Raw genomic sequence first — 21,645 nt, 5'->3', positions numbered from 1 at the left:
TAGGGTGTCCTGCCTAACTCGTTGTTCCTTGCTGCTCTTAAGGCCACATTTGTAATGATTTTTTTTTTTTTGCCCTCGGGGTCTTTCATCTTTGTGAGTTATAACTCCATGACACAGTTCTGGAAATTTGATGTTCCTTCTGAATAGTGCTGTCATTTTTTGGTAAGGCACAGGAAATAGAGAAAAGGCATAGATGAATCCGAAGTGAATATGTAAGCATTTTCCAACAGTAAATCGTTTTACAGAAACTATTGAAGTAAAGGGTTTCCATGCCATTAATAGTAAATGAAAATTTGTGAAAAAAGCTCATTTTCAAAGTGTGTTGCTCTGCCAGCATAACTTAAATGTGTATGATTATATTAGATGTGTGAATGCTGTTGAAAACACACATTTCTGTTGGCCAAATTGTTTTTTTTCTTTATAAGAGTGCCAATGGGAAAATGAACTGCTTGGCTCACTGCTCCCCAAGTTTCCAAATTTTGAACTGTTTACTTTGCAATTAAATATTTCAGAGTTGTTGCTTGATAAATGTGAGAAGATAAATTCAGTTCAGTAGACTAGAAAGGAATTACTGAGTTTGGTGTGATACTTTGATGGTCAGGAGTAGTTGGATCATTCCTTTCTTGTCTGGGGAAAAAGACTTGCTACTAATGATGTGTACTTTATGAAATTCCAGATGATCAGCATGTTTGGTTCAGCCCTGTTGCTCTTTCCTCTTTTAAGCTTTAGTTTACTGTTTTTTGGTAAAGTACTGAGACCAACTGCACTTTTTTTTAATCTACCTGTCTATAAGTATTTGGATATGCATATACTTGAATATATACATATTAGTCAGTGCTGTGCTTTCTTGTATTTTCAGAAGAGTTTTTGAACTTTCTTACAGTACTATGGTGAGAGCAGATTAAAATCTGCTTGTTTACAGATACAGGTTAAGTGTGTAGGTTAAGATAAATCTCTGGACTAAATTTTTGTGCTGAGACAACTATCTTTTTTTAAAGTCAATATTTTTAGTGTGTAATTATGTATTTTAACTCAGAAAAATACTGTAAAAGACTTACATTCACAATATAATTTATTCTTGGATGGTGTAATTCAATTCAAAGTCTTAGATCACTGCAGAAGTGCTAAATGGCTTCAGTCACTATAAGCTGAACAAAAAACTAACTAGCAGCACTGAATTCAGTTGGGGTTTGGAAAATAAAATGCTCAAAGCAGAAAAGGATCTAGAAAAGACTTCAACTGTAGAACAGGATATACAAGTTTAACAGTGTAAGCATTCTGCCCAGATGCATGTGTTGAAAATTCTAGTCTGTTCATTTGCTGTACGGTTATTCCAACAGGAAAAGGCTTCATATGATTCAGGTCTGTATTTTTAGCATTCTGATATGTTTTATATGAGAGTGTTAAGTTTTTGGGTGGATTTCAAGATATTTATAAATGATGTTACATTTTTAGACCTTATGCTTTAATGTGGGCCAGTTTGGTGGCATAGGGATAAGCTTGACACCCTTGGAAGAGTTTGCATAGACAACTTTGAATTCCAGGCAAGAGTTTGTTTTGAGAGGTGGAAGTAGATCGCTCTATTTGGTATTTGGGCATGGAATTTCATGCTTCATTATTCCTTACATTCAATCTCAAAAAGCAAATCGGGACTTTAGAAACTGTGGTGCTTTCCTAGTTTGTGCTGGGAATTCCTCCCCCATCCCCACCTGCCTTTCTTCGTTTACTCCCATAGACTATCCTTTTAAAGCTGATTACCCTGGTTCCACAGGGAAAGGATTAATAGAGGGAACATGTCTAATCTTTTGACTGGCAGTATTTCTACTGTCTCAACGATGACATGTTCTTTGCTGATGTGACATTTTGCACTGGGTAGTCCGTCATGCTTTGCACTGTGTTACTGCAGTTCGGAATTGCTGATTTGACTGGTTCTCTTGCTCTGAACAGGTTGTCTCCTGGTTCTGATGTCTACGTCACAGTTTCATCCATTGCCTTAGCAAGGTCGCAGCAGTGTCGCAATTCTCCAAGCAACTTATCAACCTCAAGTGAGACTGGCTCTGGTGGGGGCACATACAGACAAAAATCTATGCCAGAAGGGTAGGCACTCTAGACTTTTTTCATATTCTTTTTAGGCAGTTTTTTGTTCTCTGTTCCATTTGTTGTAATGTATATTAAACACAGGAGTGTTAACACAGCCTCCTGCCAGCTGTTCTTTACGCGCATTAAAACATGTTTGTCTTCAAGTATCACTGTCATGCTTTTTGGAAGTCAGATTTTTAAATCCCTTGCTTCTACTTTTTCCATTTGCACCCTGACTTATCTCTCTGATCCCAGTCTACAACAGAGCTGAGGCTGAGAGCTCATAAAGGAACCTTTATGTATTAAAAAAAATAATAAATTAACAGTAAATTAATTCTAAATTAACAGTATTGGTTTAATGTTGCAAATTCTTTCATTTCACAGGTTTAGATTCTAAAACTAAGTAATAAGTTTAGGGCTTTGCAGTCTATACTAATAGTGGAAGCAAAATAGTGGTGACTGCAGCGAAGACTTCAAATATGTGTGCTAAATAATCCACAACTAGTATTTTTTTTTCCATGTATTCATAGTCACTCTGTTTTAAGGCTCTGTAATCCAACTTTCCAGAAATCTTCAAACTCTGAAATGATCCAATGTCAACGTAAGGGGCATCTTGCAGAGGAAGAAATTAAATTTGTATCATTTTCGGAGAACACTGAATGGAGCAATAAGTCAAGCATCTCTAAGTAGGGAAAAAAAATAATTGGCAGTAAGAGAGCTATCTACCACATTCCAAATTACTTCCTGTAGAGAATAGAGAGCAAAACTGTTCATACTGCAAAGCTTTCCTGTGAAGTCTTGAATATGTTGCTTGTCATTGTGTGTAATTCATTCTATTTTGGGTCTTATATAAAGTAGAATGTCTTTCTCTCTATTATAGAAAAAAATACATCATTAGTAAGAATAAATATCATTGTCAAGAACTGCTTAGCACAAGCCACTTTTTTAAGCACAAGCCACAGTCTTTTGCCTGTTTAGGTACAAAGAATGCTGTCCTGAGCATGTGTTTAAACAAGTGCTGCTTCTTGCTCCAGGTGACTGAAGATTTGTCTCCCTGTATTCTCCTTGTAGCTCAGTTTGAGGTTTTCAGAGGAAGCCATCTTTTCTCTGTTGCACACCTTCGTGAAAGCCTTGATTTGTGAGACTATCACTGTCCAGGCCATTATTTGAGTTTGTACTAAAGTCCTACTGACGCTAGGAGACTTACTCTAAATCCATTAAACTTCATTGTACAGAAACTAAATGGAAGCATGTCCAAAGCTCTGCAGCTGGAAAGAACACTTTAACCTCTTTATACACTATATACTTCTGTCTCATGCCAGCAGCTCTTGTGTTGTCTAAAATTGTGAAGAGCAGCTTGTGCTCCCAATATTTGTCTGCTCTTTTCCAACTACATCATTTGCTTTAAAAAAAAAAAAAAGTGATGCTGCCATATGTCCATAGACCATTGCAACCATAACTGCTTGAGTAGGAAGGAGTTTTCACACATGGGGTTTTTGTTTTGAATTGGCCTCATAGCACACCACCACCCTTCCCCAGTCCTTTTCCATCTTTCAGGTTGGTTATTCACATTTTCACTGCAGCATTCTTTGAGAATTTGGCAAGTTCAGCAAAGATGTGTCCTAGAAACCTTTTATACACTTGTTTGTTTCTGAAATGTATTCAATCCAACGAACAATATTTTAATGGAATAATGAGGTAATTAATACATGAACTTAGCTTTTACTTATCAGATACCTAAAAAACAAACAAAAACAAACAACAACATCAAAAAAAACACAGCTAAATCCTTATCAAACTCCAATGATGTGACTGTTAAATTCTATTCTTAAAGGAAAAGCACTTTGTATCTCATACTGTCCTTGCACACATGGGTTATAATTTACTCAGGCCTTCCCAAACATTATCTATCAGGCTTAAGAGAAAGTGCAAAAAATGTCATTAAGTGAGAAACATTCCATTGCCTCAGTAAGCAAAGTAGTGTTCATTACAGTTCCTTGGGCATCTTTTGTTGAGATTCATCTGAGAGGCAAGCTTCTGGGCAGCTTTATAGAGGTGTCTGGTACACCATGTAGAGGTGGCAGAGATTAACTCATATGTCGTTAAAGTAGGGGAGAGATAGCATTCGATTGCTGAGAGTGTGGAGTAGGTACCTGTCCAAAGAGGTGCCGTGGCCTGAAGGTAATCTTCCTGAGGTGGGGCTCCGGCATGCTCTGGGTATGCCAGACCCTGAGACCTCCCAGTGCAGGAGATCTCAACTGCATCACTTACGTGTACATTTCTTTCTTGCTGCATAGTATGACCAGTTTGAACAGTTTGTGAAACTTAATGACTGGAAACACGGGTGTGAGTCCAGCCTTTACCACATATCAGTAAAAGCAGTAACTGCTGCCTCTTCTAGATTATTGGTCCATAATCTGACTTGGGTATAGGCCACGCTACATTGCTTTCAAGAGTATCCAAATTGGTTTTGATGTATGTATTTGTATTTCGTATACTCATCCCGAGATTACCTGAAGGTACATATATGTAATAAATGGTAGTAAGATGTGAAGAAAATACTGAAATAATGAGTTTCTTCTTAAGATCATATATTTAAAAATATATATATAAAGTAATATTCCTGTTCTTTTTATCCTTTGCCTGTTCTTTTAATCCAGATTGACTTCTACTTAGTTTTTGGATTCCTCCCTATGTGCTCTGATGGGCCATAAATTTAAGCAGCATGGAATATAGCACCACCTGCGCTTACTATTCCCATTTTCAAATAGCCCACTTCATGTTAAAAAAAAAAAAAGATATTTCTTCCCATTTCAATTAGTAAAGCAGTGGTTTTAATGAAATAAGATTAGCAACACAGTGTTTTTGTTTATCTCTAATCTGAAAAAAAAATGCACACCATAGAATGTGAGAATAAATGAACTGTTTTCATAGATATGAACATACGGGCTTTAGGTAAGAGGACAATATAAATGTATAGAAAGTAAAATATGGATGCAACCCAACTTGGTCAAACTAAGACTTCTTGGATTTCTGGCTTTTTCTTCTGTTTACCAATTTCTAATTATTTCATCATGAAAATATATTCTTCCCCAAATACTTCTCAAATCTATAAAGTTTGGAAATTATCTCAGATCAGTGTTTAAAGAATGTCAGCTTCTAAAATACTGTGTGTTGTCCTTTTGTGCATTTATTGAATCACTATTGAATTCAGCATGTTTAATTTAGGCAGTTGATTAAGTGAACTTCTAGTTACAGTCAGTGGATGGAAAAGCCTTACCCACATAATGCAATTTCAATTTAAGGTGTTTGTATTCAGAGGGCAGGTGTATCCAGATTTTCTTGACCTTTTTATTCATCAGATCATATGTTAGTTATGACAGGGAGAGATGAAAAAAGGAAGTGGGGTCACGTTTGGAAGACCCAAGTTCAAATTTTGACATTCTGGAGCTGTGCTGGAGGTGTACACAGATTCTGGAGGCTTGTCTGTAAAGGTGGGAGTGTGATTTTGTTGTTCTGAGTCATACTGTCTTTGGTGGGTTCACCTGAGTTAGTAAGTAAAAGAACATTCAAATAGGGTCACCACATTAAGCTAGTTTTGATGGTTTGGCAGATCTAAGCTGTGCATTAGAGGTCGTGAGCAGTCTGTAGCTAGTAGTGTGAGTAGAAAGCATCGTTTGAGGTATTTTATTTTCTCTTGTTATATTAGGCACTGAGAGCTAGAGAAACTCGTTGATATATAGAGAATATATCAGCTGGTTGGAATTCTTTTGAGAAGTTTTGGATTTTTTTTTTCCTTCAGGGTATGTCTGATTTTAAAAACAAACAAACATTATTCTTGAAGAATTCTTAATGATTGGCCTGGTAATTCTGAACCCATCTGTACTTATGTGTGATTTATGTGTAATACAAAATTATAGTTTTAATTCTTCCGGACTTTGGCATATAATGCATGTATATTTTGGTCTCTCCTTTGAAATTAGATTGTTCTGCTTAAGTTTACTTTAACCTTTTATTGAGTTTTCCAAAATCCATCTGACTAATCTAACAGGATTTACAAAGTCCATTGAACCCAGTCTTCTTTTGCTCCATGTGCTTTCTCCTACAGCAGTAGGTATAATTGATGCCTCCCCGATTTCCTACTACTGTATTTAGTTCGCACTAATCAACTCAAGTTATTTTATGATTGAAACTACATAGTTTACAGAACTCGTACCTCTCAGGTTTTGGGGGTCCTTAAAAAATAGTCAACTTCATAAAATCTTAATTAAAATATTTGGCAGTGTAATATTGCCCCAGATAAATCTGTGTTGTTTGCATGTATGTGTGCGTCACTAAAGTATGACCTAGTAGTCTTTCACTTAAAACCTGGGAAAGTGGCTGAGATCTGTGGGATTCCAAAATGAATCTTCAGATACTCACTTAGACTAGATCCAAGGTAGCACTTCCCCAGCTAAGAGGATTCATCCTTAAAATCTGCTCCCAATAAACACACCTCATTCTGCTATGTGACTTTTATCCAAACTTTCATGTTCTACTCATTGTGGTTTCTGTAACTATTTAACTGTCTGGTCACCTTTCCTTGTAAATGTCTGTGTAAATGAAAGCCCGTAATGTTATTCCTGGATGGTTTGGGTCTGGTTTTGAATTGTATGTATTGTAACAGATTTTCTTGTTCAAAAATGATTAATAAATTAATGTGTATTGTACATCTTATGCATTAAAGGTCCTAAATGTGTCCTGAGAGCTGCCACAAAAATGAAATGGAAAATCAATCATACTACGCATTACTCTGCCCTATTGCTTTACACTGGCTTCTTAAAAGTGCTCTTTCCCCTTTATTCATATTTAAAATCACTATCTGCTTTGTTTTTTGGGGTGTTACAACAGGTTTGGAATTAGCCGTAGATCCCCTGCTTCCATTGACAGGCAGAACACGCAATCAGATACGGGTGGTAGCGGCAAATCCACACCCAGCTGGCAAAGAAGTGAGGATAGTATCGCTGACCAGATGGGTAGGTAATTAATTCTTTACAACGAGCAAGTGGTGCTAACCACAAGGTGACTTTGGCAATACTTGTCCCTGTGCAGAGGGAGAACCCTCTTAAGCACTGTATTTTTCAGTGTCTTTGAAAGTTAACCTTGTTCATCAGGATGAATAATTAGATCTTGAACATACATTAGCTTCGGCAGTCTGTGTCCTTGAGACCTATGAATATCACCTGAGGAAGGACTCATTTCAGTTTTGCGTTTGACTATGGGGCTAAATCTACCTTAATGCTTTTACCCTGAAACACTCTGTCCTTTTAGAATCAGTTGGGTGGACACATTTAATAATTTGCCTTGCTGTTGAGGACTTGTTTGACCTCACCTGCTCTCCCAAGTGACTTAACTTAGTTTATTTTTTGCTTAGTTTGTGTAAAGTACTTGTGATGCTCCCTTTCAAATGGTGCTGTATAAATGCAAATTGATTGTTTGATCATTGAAGCTATAAAAATACCATGTACAAAATGGGTAAAAAATGCAATTAAAGTTTAAATAGTGAAGTAAATCTATAGCTTGGTAATCGCCTTCCACCAGTGTATACATTTTCATTGCACTTGGCAATTAAACTGTCAGCCGGAGGAACATATTAACTACATAAAACAGCTGGGTACTGAGGATTTGCATTGTTAAGCCTTCATTTGGAGTTTCTGCACATAGACCTTTTCCCTACAGCTATGGCTTGATTTGCGTGGATACCACTGAGATTGACACCAATGGAATTGCTGCGCTATCTACAAACAGCATTGATCCAACATGATGAGCATGGTCAAAATTGATAGATTGTTTTTTTCTTACTTTGTTATCATAGATTAAAAAATTCCATACTTTTTCCATCCTTGCATATATACAGATCATTTTGCCGCATTGTAACTCTTTGCTTGTTCTATATAAATTGACTAGTGTTGAAAACAGAATAAAGTTCAGTGAATTTAGCAGGAGTTTTGTGAGGGAAATGCGGTCGTCAGGTTCTGGAGATGTACTTTGTTCACATACCTTCACAACCTCAGTGAGCTGTGCCTTATTATTGAAACCATCTGTCAGTCCCTCCCTCACAACTCCCCCCTATACTTCTTGCTAAAGAGCTGTGATTATACTGATCTGCAGTTCTCATTTTGACAGAATGATTTTTAATCACACATGTTTTGATACTGTTGTGATGGTAACGACACATGTAAAACCGATCCTTTCCTCAGCATTACTTTTGCAGACCAATGGTTGTGTGTTGATGCTGGCACTAAGCAGAGCTGCCAGCGAGTTCTGTTCTAAAATGTCAGGAGTCACCATATTAGCAAAATAAATAAAGGCCAAAAAGTACAGGAAAAAATGTGTGGTAGATAATATCTCCGGCATTTGGCAGAGGCTGAAAAATGTGTACTGACATATAATCCCTGTATTTTATCTCTTGTGTATTGTCCTGCATTCATAGAGTGCCAGTTGGAATCTGCATCTCTGACTGGAGACTTTATTGCCAGTCTGGTGAATCTAGGTGAAAGTTGGGTTCTGTGCCAAATAAGCACATTTCCACTTGGGATAATCTGTATCAAGGTAAATAAGGCATTAGGTGCAGTGAATTCACACTCACACCTTCCTGCCCACTCTTAGTTACAGAAGAGCTTTGTTCTTTGTGCACCAGAACCACTTGTTACCACTTGCCAGGGAGCATCAAGTTATTTAAAAAAAAATAATTAAAATAAAATAAGCCAGTTATGCTGCAGATGGAGATGAACAAACCATAGCTGTATTGAGGAAAGCTTTAAAGAACTGCTAGTTACAATGGCTGTTGTGAAGTACGTGATGTTCATAAGCACATACTATATTTAAAAGCAGTGTTTCTAGAAATGCAAAATACTGCATAAGCACAGGAGAGAAGATCTATGTAAAAAGTTTCAACTAAGAAAGATTCCTTTAAAAAACTGGCCTTGGAGTCTGAAAAAGCAGTTATGTCCTGAAGGGTTGCCTGAACATCCTCTAGACCCTCCATAGTTATCTCTTAGGAAAAAAAAAAAAAAAAGATTAATTGGCAAAGAGCACTTCTTAACTGTCCATGTAAGATGAGTAATTAAATCAGTACACTTTTATCTGGTTTAATTTAAAAAGCATTCCTTTCTTTTGTACATCTATGCAGTTTCCCAATTTACAGTCCTTAGTTTTTACAGGAATGTTGTGATTTCAACAGATTGTTATTTCTGCAATTAGAAAACACTTATTTAGCTCACCTTAACTTTGACAGGAAATATGTGTAGTAGTGGTACTGGAGAAAAAAGTGGATTTAAGCCATCACTGTAGACTTTTGTTATTGTCCTGCCTTGCGTAGAATACAATATAAGGAAATGCAGATCTTCAGAGGTTTTTTAATCTCTTGTCTATAGGCAATATACATATAGACATACAATGTCAATACACTGTGAAAATGAATATTCCTCTGCGTTAATGTTCTGATGCAGTGCTATTGGACAATGGGAGCAAGGCACTGCTCAGGTTATTCTGTCAAAGCCAGGACGGTGGCTGCAAATTTTTCGTGAATTCTTTCTGATTTACGCCAGGCAGGAATGGGCCCTCACTCACTCACCTGTGTTTTGTTTCAATGTATTTTTTTCATTTGGAATGAATTTCTTGTTAGATATTCAAAGTTTTTGGCTACTGGTAGTAGTGGGAAAAGTTGCAGTGTAAAATGAGTTGCACATTTTTTTAGTTTGTTGTGCTGCATGCTCTCTTCAGTACATCACTGTATGCTGTATTGCAGAACCAACATGTCATCTCCCAGCAGTATCAAAAGTACTGCCATCCTTCAGAGAAAGCCCCAGTGGAAGACTGATGAGACAGGATCCTGTGGTTCACTTGTCTCCAAATAAGCAGGGTCATGTAAGTTATCCTAAAAAAGGAATTATTTAATATATTGTTCTTGCTTCAAAAGCTCTTGATACCAAAAGTGTTGTTCAAAGTTATGTTTAGTGTGTCAGTTAAAGACGCAGACAAAAAGGGGAAAAAATAGTCAAGCCTTGTTCCATATTAAACTAAGGAGGAGGCAGTAGAACAGATCTATTACTTCCTGAACCTTACAGAAGCTAAGGAAGGCCTGCTGAAATATTTGTTAGTTAATAAAGTTTTACTGACAGATGATCAGCACTTTCTTGTCTGTTATCTTGTGATAAGGAGAGGATTTGTGGGAGTTTACAAAGCTATTTCTAGGGCTCACATGTGAGAGTTGAAGTTGACTAATACATTGTGCAAGGCAAGACTCTGAAGGCTGCTTCTTTGAAACAGACAAGTGGTCTTGCTTTTCTTTTGTTATTTTCTCCACTTTCCTCATCTACTGTAGCTGTTAATTCCTTTCCATAACCTATCTTGCACACTATTAGAAGAGTACTTTTGAAAGGTCCACTGGAATACAGCTTAAGTGTCTTTCTTACTTTGTTTTAATTTCTAAATGGTAAATTCTGCCTTTCTGTCTCCACACAGTTAGGTATGTACTCTGTTTTGGAGACTGTCACTTCTTGATTTATATACAGAGAGATTAACTGCAATAACGTTCATAAATTAGAAATGTCTTGAAAATAATTTGTCACTACATCAAAAGAAAAGGAAAATATCCTTTAAACTGTTGTCCAGTATGCTGGACCACTTTTTAAGGTTTATCTGTACAATCAGCTAAAATATGGACCTGTGTTGCAGGATTATGCTAAAAGAACCAGTTGCATTTATTTAGGTGTGAGAAGGTCTTTCGTTGGTTCTTGTTATTTGCTCTTGCTTACCAGCATTCTTCTTTGAATACAATTTGCAGTGTTTCTTTTAGGTTATTAATTCAGAACAACACGCCTTCATTATTTTAAAACAAACAAAACACCTGTCTTCATATTCTTAGGAGCACAAACTAGTTTTTATATTTAGATTGACCTGTTTTCCATGTGATGCATTTGACCATATAATGATGTAATATGCACCTCATTAGCTTGTGTGCACAATGCAACAGTGGAATTACTAATGCCTACGTTCTTCTCCTTTAGTCTTTGTTGTTGTAAATCTTTCTTATGTAGACAAATGGATGAGGGACAGTGATACGGTTCCCAATGAAAAACAGTAAATTTAACTGGAGATAACTAGGAGTCCATATCAACTTAATATTCCTCCTGCTTTTTTTGTCAGTTCTTATTTTAGTATAATAAGAAACGTGGATGCTGAGATTTCTTGCTCTGAATATCAGTCCATTCTCTATTTTCCCTCTTCTCCAGTGAGAGCAGAAACAGTATTTCATCTTTGACATTTGATCTGCCTGTGTCTGTCTGGTAAAACGCTGGGTAGGCAAATAGGGAAGGTGGTTATAAATGTCCTTTTTGTCCCTTCTCATATTCCTAGGCCATCTCCCTGCCAAACAAGTCCGTTGCATAATGAAAACCCATTTTTTTTCAGTTCCAGTTACATAGGTGATCAGAATTTAGATGTATTCTTTAGATGGAAACTAAAATTAAGAAATTGAGAGGAATACAAATACTTCAAAGATGAGCTACTAAGCAGCGATGAGTGTATGGCAAGAAATTCTTTCTGTAATGGATGCCCACTGCAGAGTTGAAGGCATTCTGTTTCTTCCAAACAGCTGGCTGTAACCAAGGGCAGAACCCAGAAACCAACCAGTCTCTGCCATGCCCTGATGGGACAATTTCAAAGCATTGCATGAAAGCTTCTTTTCTTGCAATTCTGCCATTTGGAAAAACAATTTCAGAATAGTTAAATGGCATTTTGGTGACCATTTGCAAAGGACAGTACTATCGAGGAGGAAATACACCAAGGGTTAGGAGGAGCAGCTGTTATTTTTTCCTACCTTAGCCTTTTGATAGGCAATTGCATTGTTGAAACATGCACTTTCTGTGGATCGGTTATGTATCATTTTCTGAAACACCAGACTCTTAAATTGGAATATTTCAATTACAGTAGCTATGAAACAGGTCAAAGTCTACACAGCTCAGCCAGTGTCATTCCTCCAGGCTGAGTAAATTGTATCTGAAAGGAAACAATTTAAAGTATTTTGGGACAACATCTCTGTTTTTCCCTGCGTAGTTAAGGCATGGCTTCCACATCCTTGTGAAAGCTGCTTATGTGCACTAAGAACAGAGCGCACACATTGTGTTGGAATGAAATTTGTCGAGTTCGGTTCCCAAACATACCTGTCCAATACTTGAAGGTAGAAGAGTTCCTACTGTGCAGTGGGGACTTCCATAACCCTTTCCTCCTCCTTTTCTATTGCCATAAAACTGAAATAAACCTGCAAGTATGTTTTTTTTGGATTGTTGTTTCTTCTGTAGTCTGACAGCCACTACTCCAGCCATTCCAGCAGCAATACTCTCTCCAGCAATGCCTCCAGTGCTCACAGTGATGAGAAATGGTATGACAGTGGAGAGCGCACTGAATCAGAGCTGAACAGCTACAACTACCTTCAAGGGACTTCTGCAGATAGTGGCATAGATACCACTTCCTATGGACCTAGCCATGGCAGCACTGCCTCTCTGGGAGCAGCAACATCTCCCCGGACAGGGCTAACAAAGGAGAAAGTGACACCACTGTGGCACAGTTCCAGTGAAGTGGTCTCCATTGCAGACAGGACATTAGAAAAAGAGAGCCACATAGACCGAAAGGCCGAGTCTTCGCTGAGTCTGGATATTCACAGCAAGAGTCAACCAGCCTCCAATCCTCTAACAAGGGAGAACAGTGCTTATAGTCTTAGTGATGCCGTCTCACATACAAGGTAACTTTCACCTCTTATGAGATTGACACCTTCCACACTCATTTTCCCATTCTCACTCTCTAGCCTACCAAAAGTGATAAGTGGATGTTAAGTTGAGGCTTCTATTTGACCGGTGAGCGGGCTATCGATCAGTGTTTTGAGAGATCTTACTATGCAGAATGCTTATAAATCCAGACCAACTTTAGTCTTTGCATTTGCTGGTGCATACAACACTAAGGAATGTATTTGACAACATATTCCATACTGTTGCTATTAAACAAGACTGACACATGCCTGATGCATTTATAAGGAATATCTTGCAAATTTATATACATATACGTAGATGAATATCTTACATATTTTATATACAAATTAGAAAGGAGATCACTCCCTTTTAGTAATGCACAGTTTAATATGGGTTTATTTTTTAGTCTTGCAAGTACATGTTTCAGATGTCTTTTACTTTTTTTTCCCACAAGTCTTCTCGTTTAAAAGTCTTCTTGTAGTCATGATCAGGACTGAGAGCAAGTTGCTTGGGAGTGCTGGCATATATCTTTTAAACTCATTCTGCTGCAAGCTGTGGGTATGACACATTACAGTCACGTTCCCTCTTTCCCTCAGTTTTGCAGTTTGTAAAACTAGAAATATCAAGTACGCACATAAAGTGCTTGAACACCTCAGATGGAAGATACCCACTTTACAAGTTCAGTGGAGCTGCTAGAGGCATAAAATATTTTAGAACATTTTCCTAACTCATTATTGAAGAAGTATTCAGTGTGCTTTTAGAAAAATACTCAGTCATACTAACAAAAAGAAAAAACAGCTTTTTTCAGGAACCTATGTGATCATCAAAATTTGTTGGTCTTGTGGAGCCTGACTATTGCATTTTTATTCTTAAGGCACATCTTTTTGAGTGTACAGCTAAAATACCTGTAGGCTGGAAGCCTGAAGCATCTTTTGCTATTCATTTTGAGCAAAGCTACATTTAGGCAAAGGTAGATGTTTATCAGACACTTTAACAGTTCCTGGTATCGTAGCTGCAAACAGAGGTTGTCATAGAGACTGTAGTGCAATGAACTGTCTCCATGTAATTTGTCATGGTAATTCTGACTAAATCTATTAATGGTGGTCCCAGTCTGATTTTCTGCCTCTTTATGGGTGACCATTTTTGGCACTAAAGCTCGTATTCAGTTGGTGTAAATTCCATCCTAGTCTTTGAGACTGGTGTTTCCAGTGGCTGTATATGTATGAAGGGCTTGAACAAATCTATAGAAAACACTGTGTACAGGGATTTACTTAGAATTTAGGCAACCTTAGCATTTACCCCTTTTTTTGGAGGTAGAAATCTAAGTGGTGGTTATCTACAGTGTTATACCTTTTATTTTAAGACATGCGTGTTTATATGCATTTCTGCTTGACGTTTGTTAGAATTTGCCAAGTGCCTTGCGGTATTTCTCTGAACATAACTTGCAGCAGCATTGCATGTGAGATTTTTATACCAAATGCTGATAACAGTAAAGTTATAAGACACATTTCCATTTGGAAGTGTTTTTTCAAAAGCAGTTCAAAAAAAATGGAAAACATCTATAACTTTGAAGCTTTATTGTAAATGTGTGCCTAATACATACCTCATCTTTGTGCATCTACGTTCTGGTTTCCTCTGGTTTCTGAGCATCAAACAGGGTTGGTTCAGTAAAAAAGCCAAGAAAATGTAATAGGAATACATCTTCACCCTGACAGCTCTTACCTTTTATCTTCCATGGATATGATATACTTTGCAACTTGATTGCAAACTTGGACCAAGACGTTGTCTCATTATTTATTATATGAACGCTGTCTCAAAATGTTATGTTCTCTGGTTGATTTGTTTTAATGTAATTGATGTTTCTCTAATGATACTGAAATGCTTATCTACATATTTTTTTCAGGCTGTTGAGATTTCCAGATAAAAGTTCCCAAGGTTTTATGTTATTTCGTTTAAAAGTCAGATTTAAATGCAGCTCTTTGCAAAGGAGAGGGATAGTAGCAATTTGTAGAACACATGGGACAAGATACTTGAGAAACACTACAATCCTTGCACCCACATAATTTATTCTGGTGGAGAAGAAGGCAGACTGATTTGTACTCCTTCCTTATTTTACATTTTTGAAGACTAGAAAATGTGTTTGATGCCTTGCAGTAAAGCCAAGGCACGGTGTGGGCAAAAAGCTGTCATTTTGTTTCTCATGGTGTCCTCGATTGATGGTTACCCACTGAACAGCAATGCTGAGCTGAGGAGACCCTCGGTCCAGCTGCTCGCTCCCAACACTCACATAGCTCTTCCTGTGCAGGCAAAACAGCTTGTTCCAGGAGGTGATCAAGCCAAAACGTAACAAAGCTAAAAAATACTTTTTTTTCTCCAGTCTGATCTGTTCACCTGTCCCATTGACTCCATGGCTTCCCAAATAGTGAGGCTGACCCAATAGGAGGGGCACCAGGGACATGGGAAGGAGTAGATGGGGCTGGAGACAAGGGCTTGTTAGCCTGGCACTTACAAACGTAACCGCAGCTGCCTGCTTCAAGGAGGGGAGAGTAAAGGAGGATTCTGAACAAGCTACTTCTTGTGAGAAACGAACAGCTTAATTGTTGTGTTTCTTTAACTTTCTAAATTGTTATCCTTTGCTGGCTTCTTCCTTTTTTACCTTTTCCTTGTGGATGCCAGAATGCCTGCAACGTCTTTGGAGTCGGGTTTCTGAGCAAGAAGAAAAGGAATTTGGCCCTGAAAAGAACTCAGTGACAAAAGAAAAGAAAATAGCCACAAATTAGAGTGTTTGTGTCTGTAGAAGACAGGAGCAACAATTAGTGTTCAGATCATTTGATTGTGCATAAAAGAACTTGTACCTGAGAATTGGTGGCAAAATGTAAATTATAGTGATTAACTTTTACAGCAGAGCTTCTGGCTGTGTTTTTACTTTTCTTCTCCACCCCCATTCCAAAGTCCTTCCTGATGATTGTGCAGATTTCTCATAGCATCCCAGGAGAATTGCATTATGTAGGCCAGTAATTATACAGAATCATTATAGCTGAATGTCATTAAATGAAGCCATATGCGCTGATGGCATGAATTCCCTAGGAAAAAAATAAATAAATCAGACTTTCATTTCCACCTAACCTATGTGGTTTAGAAAAAGTATGAATATTTCTAATCTATTTTAATTACTTAGAATATTTTTAATATTTAACCATTGTAGATTATGTCTAACAGTTTACTTTTATGAATGACTCATCTGGACTTCTTGCAGATTGTCATGTAGTATCAGAATTTTTCCTTAATTTAACCCTTCCTGTCACAATATTCCAGCTGGGAAGTGGGGAACCACCAGTAGCAAAAGGTTTTCTCTCGGTCCTGAGACTGAGGACTGAATTCCTTCCAGATATAATCAGGCTGGTCCAGGTGTCTGTTACAGTTTTCCATCAGTATACTATTGACTTGCCTGTGTTTACATGTAGGATAAAAAACTTCAGGCCTTTCCACAGTTCTGCGCATAGTTCCTGAAGCAGAATATCCTCCCAAAATATTATATTGTAAAACCACAGCTCAAAACATTCAATACACTTAAAACAAAAGTATATTAAAAACTGTATGCTAATTTTCTTGCTCATCTGCCAGGCTGCTCTTAGCATGTATTATATATGATATGTATTATAATAAATATTAAAATAGTAGTACTTACAGTATACAATATTTATATACTGTATGATATATAATAAAACATTACTAAGTTATGCATTATATACATTTTAGATATACATTTAATGTAGAACATATTGAACATCATTTTTTGTCCTCTGTGTATAGTAATGTTAAGGGTCAACACTAGCAAACTAGCTAGGAGTTGTAATTAATTTTAAGGTTTTTTTCTTATATATAGCACTTCCTTGAGAGCTACCTGGTGGGATTAAAGAATTCCGAAGTGTGTTCAGAGCTTCTGTTTTCCTACACTGAAACAAAAGGCTTCTCCAATTCTTGAATGTATTTAGAAGGGCATAAACATTCAAAAACAAAAACAACAACAAAACAATAAAACAAAAACCTCATACGTTTTCTTTAAAGATGTACATCTTCCACAAATCTTGGTATTTTAATTTTGCAGGGGTGATGCCTTGCAGATGGGCTGGCTTGCTCAGCATGTGTAGGAGTTTTCAGTATTTAAAAAGAACAGAGAAGGAGGAATGAAGAGAAATGTATTGCCTCTACCTCTAGATCTTATTTTTCTCTGCTTTCTTGCTATAAATTGTTTACTTGCATCTATTATAAATAAAGGCTGTGATGTGCAGTACCAAATATATGGGCTTCATGGAGAGAAATACCTTCCTATGTTTTTCCAATCTGCCATCTTTTGTGCAGGCCTTACAATGTACGGATGGGGAGGATCTATAATACAAAGTCTGTATTATTGTTGCCTGATTTGTGTACACATGGGGAGATGCATCTCCCCCCTAACATGGGGGACTGCCCCACCATCCCCGCATACATTCAGAGGAAGTATGGCCTGCAGCAGCTGGCACTGTTTGAGGTGGGAAGACTGCCATCCGCTCAGACTCCTTGCATCCACAGCACTTAGCTGTTGGGACTTCACTTCAGCCAATTGGAAGTGGAACATGTAGTTGAAGGTGACTCTTTAGAAGCCATCTGTTGTCAGGAGAGAGAGAGAGAGGAGAAACTTGAAAGCATGATTCTCCCTGTCTGAGACACCTAATTTAAGATGAGGAGAATCACCTCCAAGGGTATTTCTCTCTGCATTGGCTACCACAGGAGCTAGACAAGTGGCATAGATTAGATAACTGATTTCTGTAAGGCTAAATGTAGGTGAGATTATTTTTCCAGGTGGCAACGTAGATTTAACCTCAAATACTTTCTCTGTTTTGTTGAGAGACATTGAAAATGGACATTGAAAATGCCTTGTTTCATCAAGATATAAAAAGTGTTAAAAAATTTCCTGTTAAGCTAAGAATGAAAAGATTGTTCAGTGACTTTGTTCAGCCTTCCAGCTAATTCTTATTTCTCAGTCAGAAACTGTTCTTTCCCACAGGTCCATCTGTTTCATATTCCTTTCTTGCAGTATTGGAGACAGGGAAGAAAATGTGGCTAAGTTGTGAAAAGAGCTGATGGAAAATTGGTCTCTATATACATAATGCTATTTCCATACTAAGGCTGTACACAAAGCTTTACTCTAACCATAGCTAGAAATGCCTGACCTTTTAAGGTTGCTAAAGTAAATATTGTCTTGAGCACTAGCTCTCCTGATATTATGCAAGTTGCATGAGATTTTAATATCATCATAGCTAAAGAGTAGCTCCCATCTGAAGCCTCCCCCACCTTCTTCCAGCAATAAGTTGCAGTACTTTCTTCTGGCTAAACAAATTGTGGCATATGTTAGGGGCCTGCTCAAACTTAACCATTTTTGTAAGTGTCTTTTTTAGCAGCAAATGATAACTGCTTTTCAGTCAAAATCCAGGAAGCCCTCTTTTGAAAGATGTATGGGTTTCTTTTGTGGTTTGTTGTGGAGTCTCAAAAGGATGTTCCTTGTTGCTCAACTTCCTTCACAATATGTTTTGTTCTTCTTTCCAGCAAGAAGTTGGACTTGGGTTCTTTTTGCTAATTAGTTACAATCTCATGTATTACTTTTAAGCTGCTAATCACCGCGAGCCCTATGTTTCCCATTTGTAAAGAAGAATGAGGGGAGGGTGGTATATTGATTGCATCCTTGGAGTTTGCTTACAAAATTTTTCATGACTGTGTGAGATGTTTCTAATAAAACATTCATGGAGATCCCTTAAAAAGACTGAGCTGGTTTTGCTACTCTGCCTGCTCCGGTAAGAGTAACATCGCGTGCTCCGAAGTTTTGCTTTAAAAATAGTTGAACAAGATGCATAAACGCACATTAGAGACAAATTTTGTCTTTGTTTCTCTCCCAGTACCATGAGTTCACGACACTCTGCCAGCCCGGTTGTTTTCACCAGTGCCAGAAGCTCACCTAAAGAAGAGCTTCATTCTGCTACTTCTCCCCAGCTCGCACCTTCTTTCTCCTCCTCCTCTTCCTCCTCATCTGGTCCTAGGACTTTCTACCCTCGCCAGGGTGCTACTAGCAAGTATCTGATCGGATGGAAAAAGCCAGAAGGGACAATAAACTCAGTGGGGTTTATGGATACAAGAAAGTAAGAATGTTTTTTGGTTCTCTTTTTTGGTTATTAGCTTTAGTTGTAAAGAAGTATTGACATTTGTGACGTTTCTCTGTACAGAAAAGCACAAGACTATTTAATAGAATGCATATTCTGCAGTACAACTTAATCTCTAATCTAGAGTTCTGCAGTTGGGTTTAAATATTTAATAGTTGGCTAATCTCATTCCCTGTTAACATACTTACAAAAATAATAATTACAATTTCTAGAGTGCTGTACAGATTTCAGTCCTATTAAAGCTTATCTTTCCTTGGGACCTCTTAAAGGTCACTCAAAATGTTATTTCAGCAAATATTAAAAATCTTCTTAATGTAGAGGCTGAGCTCTTTCTTAAGCCTCTCATCCATGTAGTAGTACTGTGCATGCTGTGTATGAGCTCTGTGGTATTCCATGTACCTTGCCTAGATTGCTGCCAGTATCCGGTCTAACTGACTGAAGGCAAGGCAAGGTATCTCTGTGTTACAATACAAAGCCATCTCTTCTGGAGTAGAAATAAAGAAACAACTTTCCAGTGAAAATACTCTTCTTTCCAATCTAGCATGGCTTCGAAAGCAGGTGGTTTGGAATGCCCATTCCAGAACAATTTGTTCATCTCCTCTTGGCTTTTATTGGGTCAACGCAGAATTCCACGGTGATGCCAATCACTGACTGTCAAAAGGAGATCGTGAAACTTTGTAAAATCTGCAGTAAAAAAAGCCAGTTGGAAGATTAAAGGAACTTGGTTGTTTCGTTGCTTTTGGCTCATTTAAGACATATATTATTTTTAGTTTAGTGCAGAATATGCATTATTTTAATAGATTCAGTCCCTTATTGAGAAATGGATGACAGCCTTAACATGTATTGCTAATTGTTTGCTTCAACAGGTATTCATTAAGATGAGGCTCTGCTGTATTAGTGAAACTCCCATCCTTTTTCGTGCCCCCTTACCTATTTTTTGTCTTTTAAAATTTTGAGGATGCTATAATTTTGTTTCATTCATGCCTCCTGCCCCAGGGCTTTGAGACCTGAATGTGTCTGTTCCATTTCATTTAAGACGTCACCAGAGTGATGGCAATGAAATGGCCCACCCTCGGCTGCGTGCATCAGCAAGAGATCTACGAGCATCACCAAAACGAGCATCCAAGTCCACCGTTGAAGAAGACCTGAAGAAATTGATAGATCTTGATAGTCCAACACCTGAATCCCAGAAGAACTTTAAGGTATGTTAGAAAGTCTGTCATCTATCTCTTTCTTGTCACAGCTGAGTAAAATCTGAGATACCTTAAGAGCAATGCACAGGTTGTCTTCTGATCCGAGACATGCTTCTGCTGACACAAAACAGAAATGTGTAAAGTTACACTTCATAAGTATTTGATGATCGAGTTCATTGCTGCCCAGGCATATCACTAATACAGCACAGGGTGTCACAGTTTGGAAACTGATGAAGGCTGTGAAGCTCTAAGATTTCTGTGTAGAAAATCCTGTGTGCTTTCAAAGTAGCCAAAGCTGAAGTGTTCATTCTTACAGAGCTTACTCAGTACTTTGCATTGTTGGCCTCAGAGTTTCTCAGATAAGATCTCTTCCTTTCTCACCTTTAACAGGAAAATGAAATGCAAGGCATTCTCTGACTGCTCATCATTGGCAGAAAGTCATCTGTTTGTCACAGACTTATCTACTAGAGGAAAACATTTGGGGAACAGTTTTGTTATTTCAGTCACTGCGATAGTATTACAACTGTGTGTGCAAATCTACAGAGACTAGTATGCCTAATTGCAAAGAACGTTTAGGACCATCAGCTTGTGAGAAATCCTGTGATGTTGTCTTATCCATTTGAATTGTTCTTCTCTGATTGCAGAACTAGACTGTGACTTGCTGACAGTATCGCAATAATCATGCTTTCATGCCTCTCTAATCCTGTTACTTCACAACGACCAAGAATGCTCCCTAAACTGAAGCAAATATTTATACAGAATAAAGAGTTATAAAACTTTTCTTGAGGTGTTCCATAATGTGTGTATAATAACTATAAAATGTATATATTAATTTTAAAAGTCCATCATTTTGAAGAGAGTGCCTTGATTTCTGTAGTCTCCATATACAGTCAGTGCCTAACAGCTCAGGCTCATCACCTAAAGCCCAGATGGTTTCCACAGCAACTATGCAGAGGAGAGAGCAACTTCTTTCTTTGCTTGCAAAAGCCCAAAGTGGCTTATTAAAACTTGTAAGAGCTAGGTTCCGTGCACAGATTATTTCAGATGTTACCTTTGAGGCTGGATAAAAAAATCTTGCCAATGGCAAGATATCTTTTTCATAGGTTTGTGGTAGTTCTACAAGGCGAGTGAGATGTGAGCAAATGAGAACATCTCCTGTTGGTTATTTTTGAGCAAGGGGATTAGTCTCACTCCAAGAAATTCCATTCTGTTTAAAGAGGTCACCTGAAGATCATGAAAAGTGTGTATGTTCCAAAGTTTGTTATTTTTCTGCTTTGGGGTAAGTGAATCCATTCCTACCCTAATCTTAATTTTCTGATGCCTGTAACAAGTATGATAACTGAGGTGATGCTTTTGATAAATTTCAGCAAGTCACCAACACTATCACACCAA

At 37.7% G+C, this 21,645-nt stretch overlaps 1 protein-coding gene across 45 annotated transcripts in view; it reads left to right on the top strand.

Annotated features, from left to right (window-relative positions):
• SIPA1L1 (signal induced proliferation associated 1 like 1) overlaps nt 1-21,645 on the top strand; it is a 215,244-nt gene that overhangs the window by 182,339 nt on the left and 11,260 nt on the right. For 44 of the 45 annotated variants that reach the window (XM_040559438.1, XM_040559410.1, XM_040559405.1 and 41 more), the window contains 6 exons: nt 1,948-2,097; nt 6,970-7,094; nt 9,869-9,987; nt 12,423-12,862; nt 18,800-19,039; nt 20,097-20,262. In XM_040559438.1, coding sequence (XP_040415372.1) covers nt 1,948-2,097; nt 6,970-7,094; nt 9,869-9,987; nt 12,423-12,862; nt 18,800-19,039; nt 20,097-20,262 — 1,240 coding nt within the window. The remainder of the gene's footprint in view (nt 1-1,947; nt 2,098-6,969; nt 7,095-9,868; nt 9,988-12,422; nt 12,863-18,799; nt 19,040-20,096; nt 20,263-21,645) is intronic. The other variant, XM_040559439.1, reaches the window with a different exon arrangement.

Source organism: Cygnus olor, chromosome 5 (genome assembly GCF_009769625.2).
Source record: "Cygnus olor isolate bCygOlo1 chromosome 5, bCygOlo1.pri.v2, whole genome shotgun sequence".
NCBI lineage: Eukaryota > Metazoa > Chordata > Aves > Anseriformes > Anatidae > Cygnus > Cygnus olor.
This window is presented reverse-complemented; position numbering and strand designations above follow the sequence as displayed.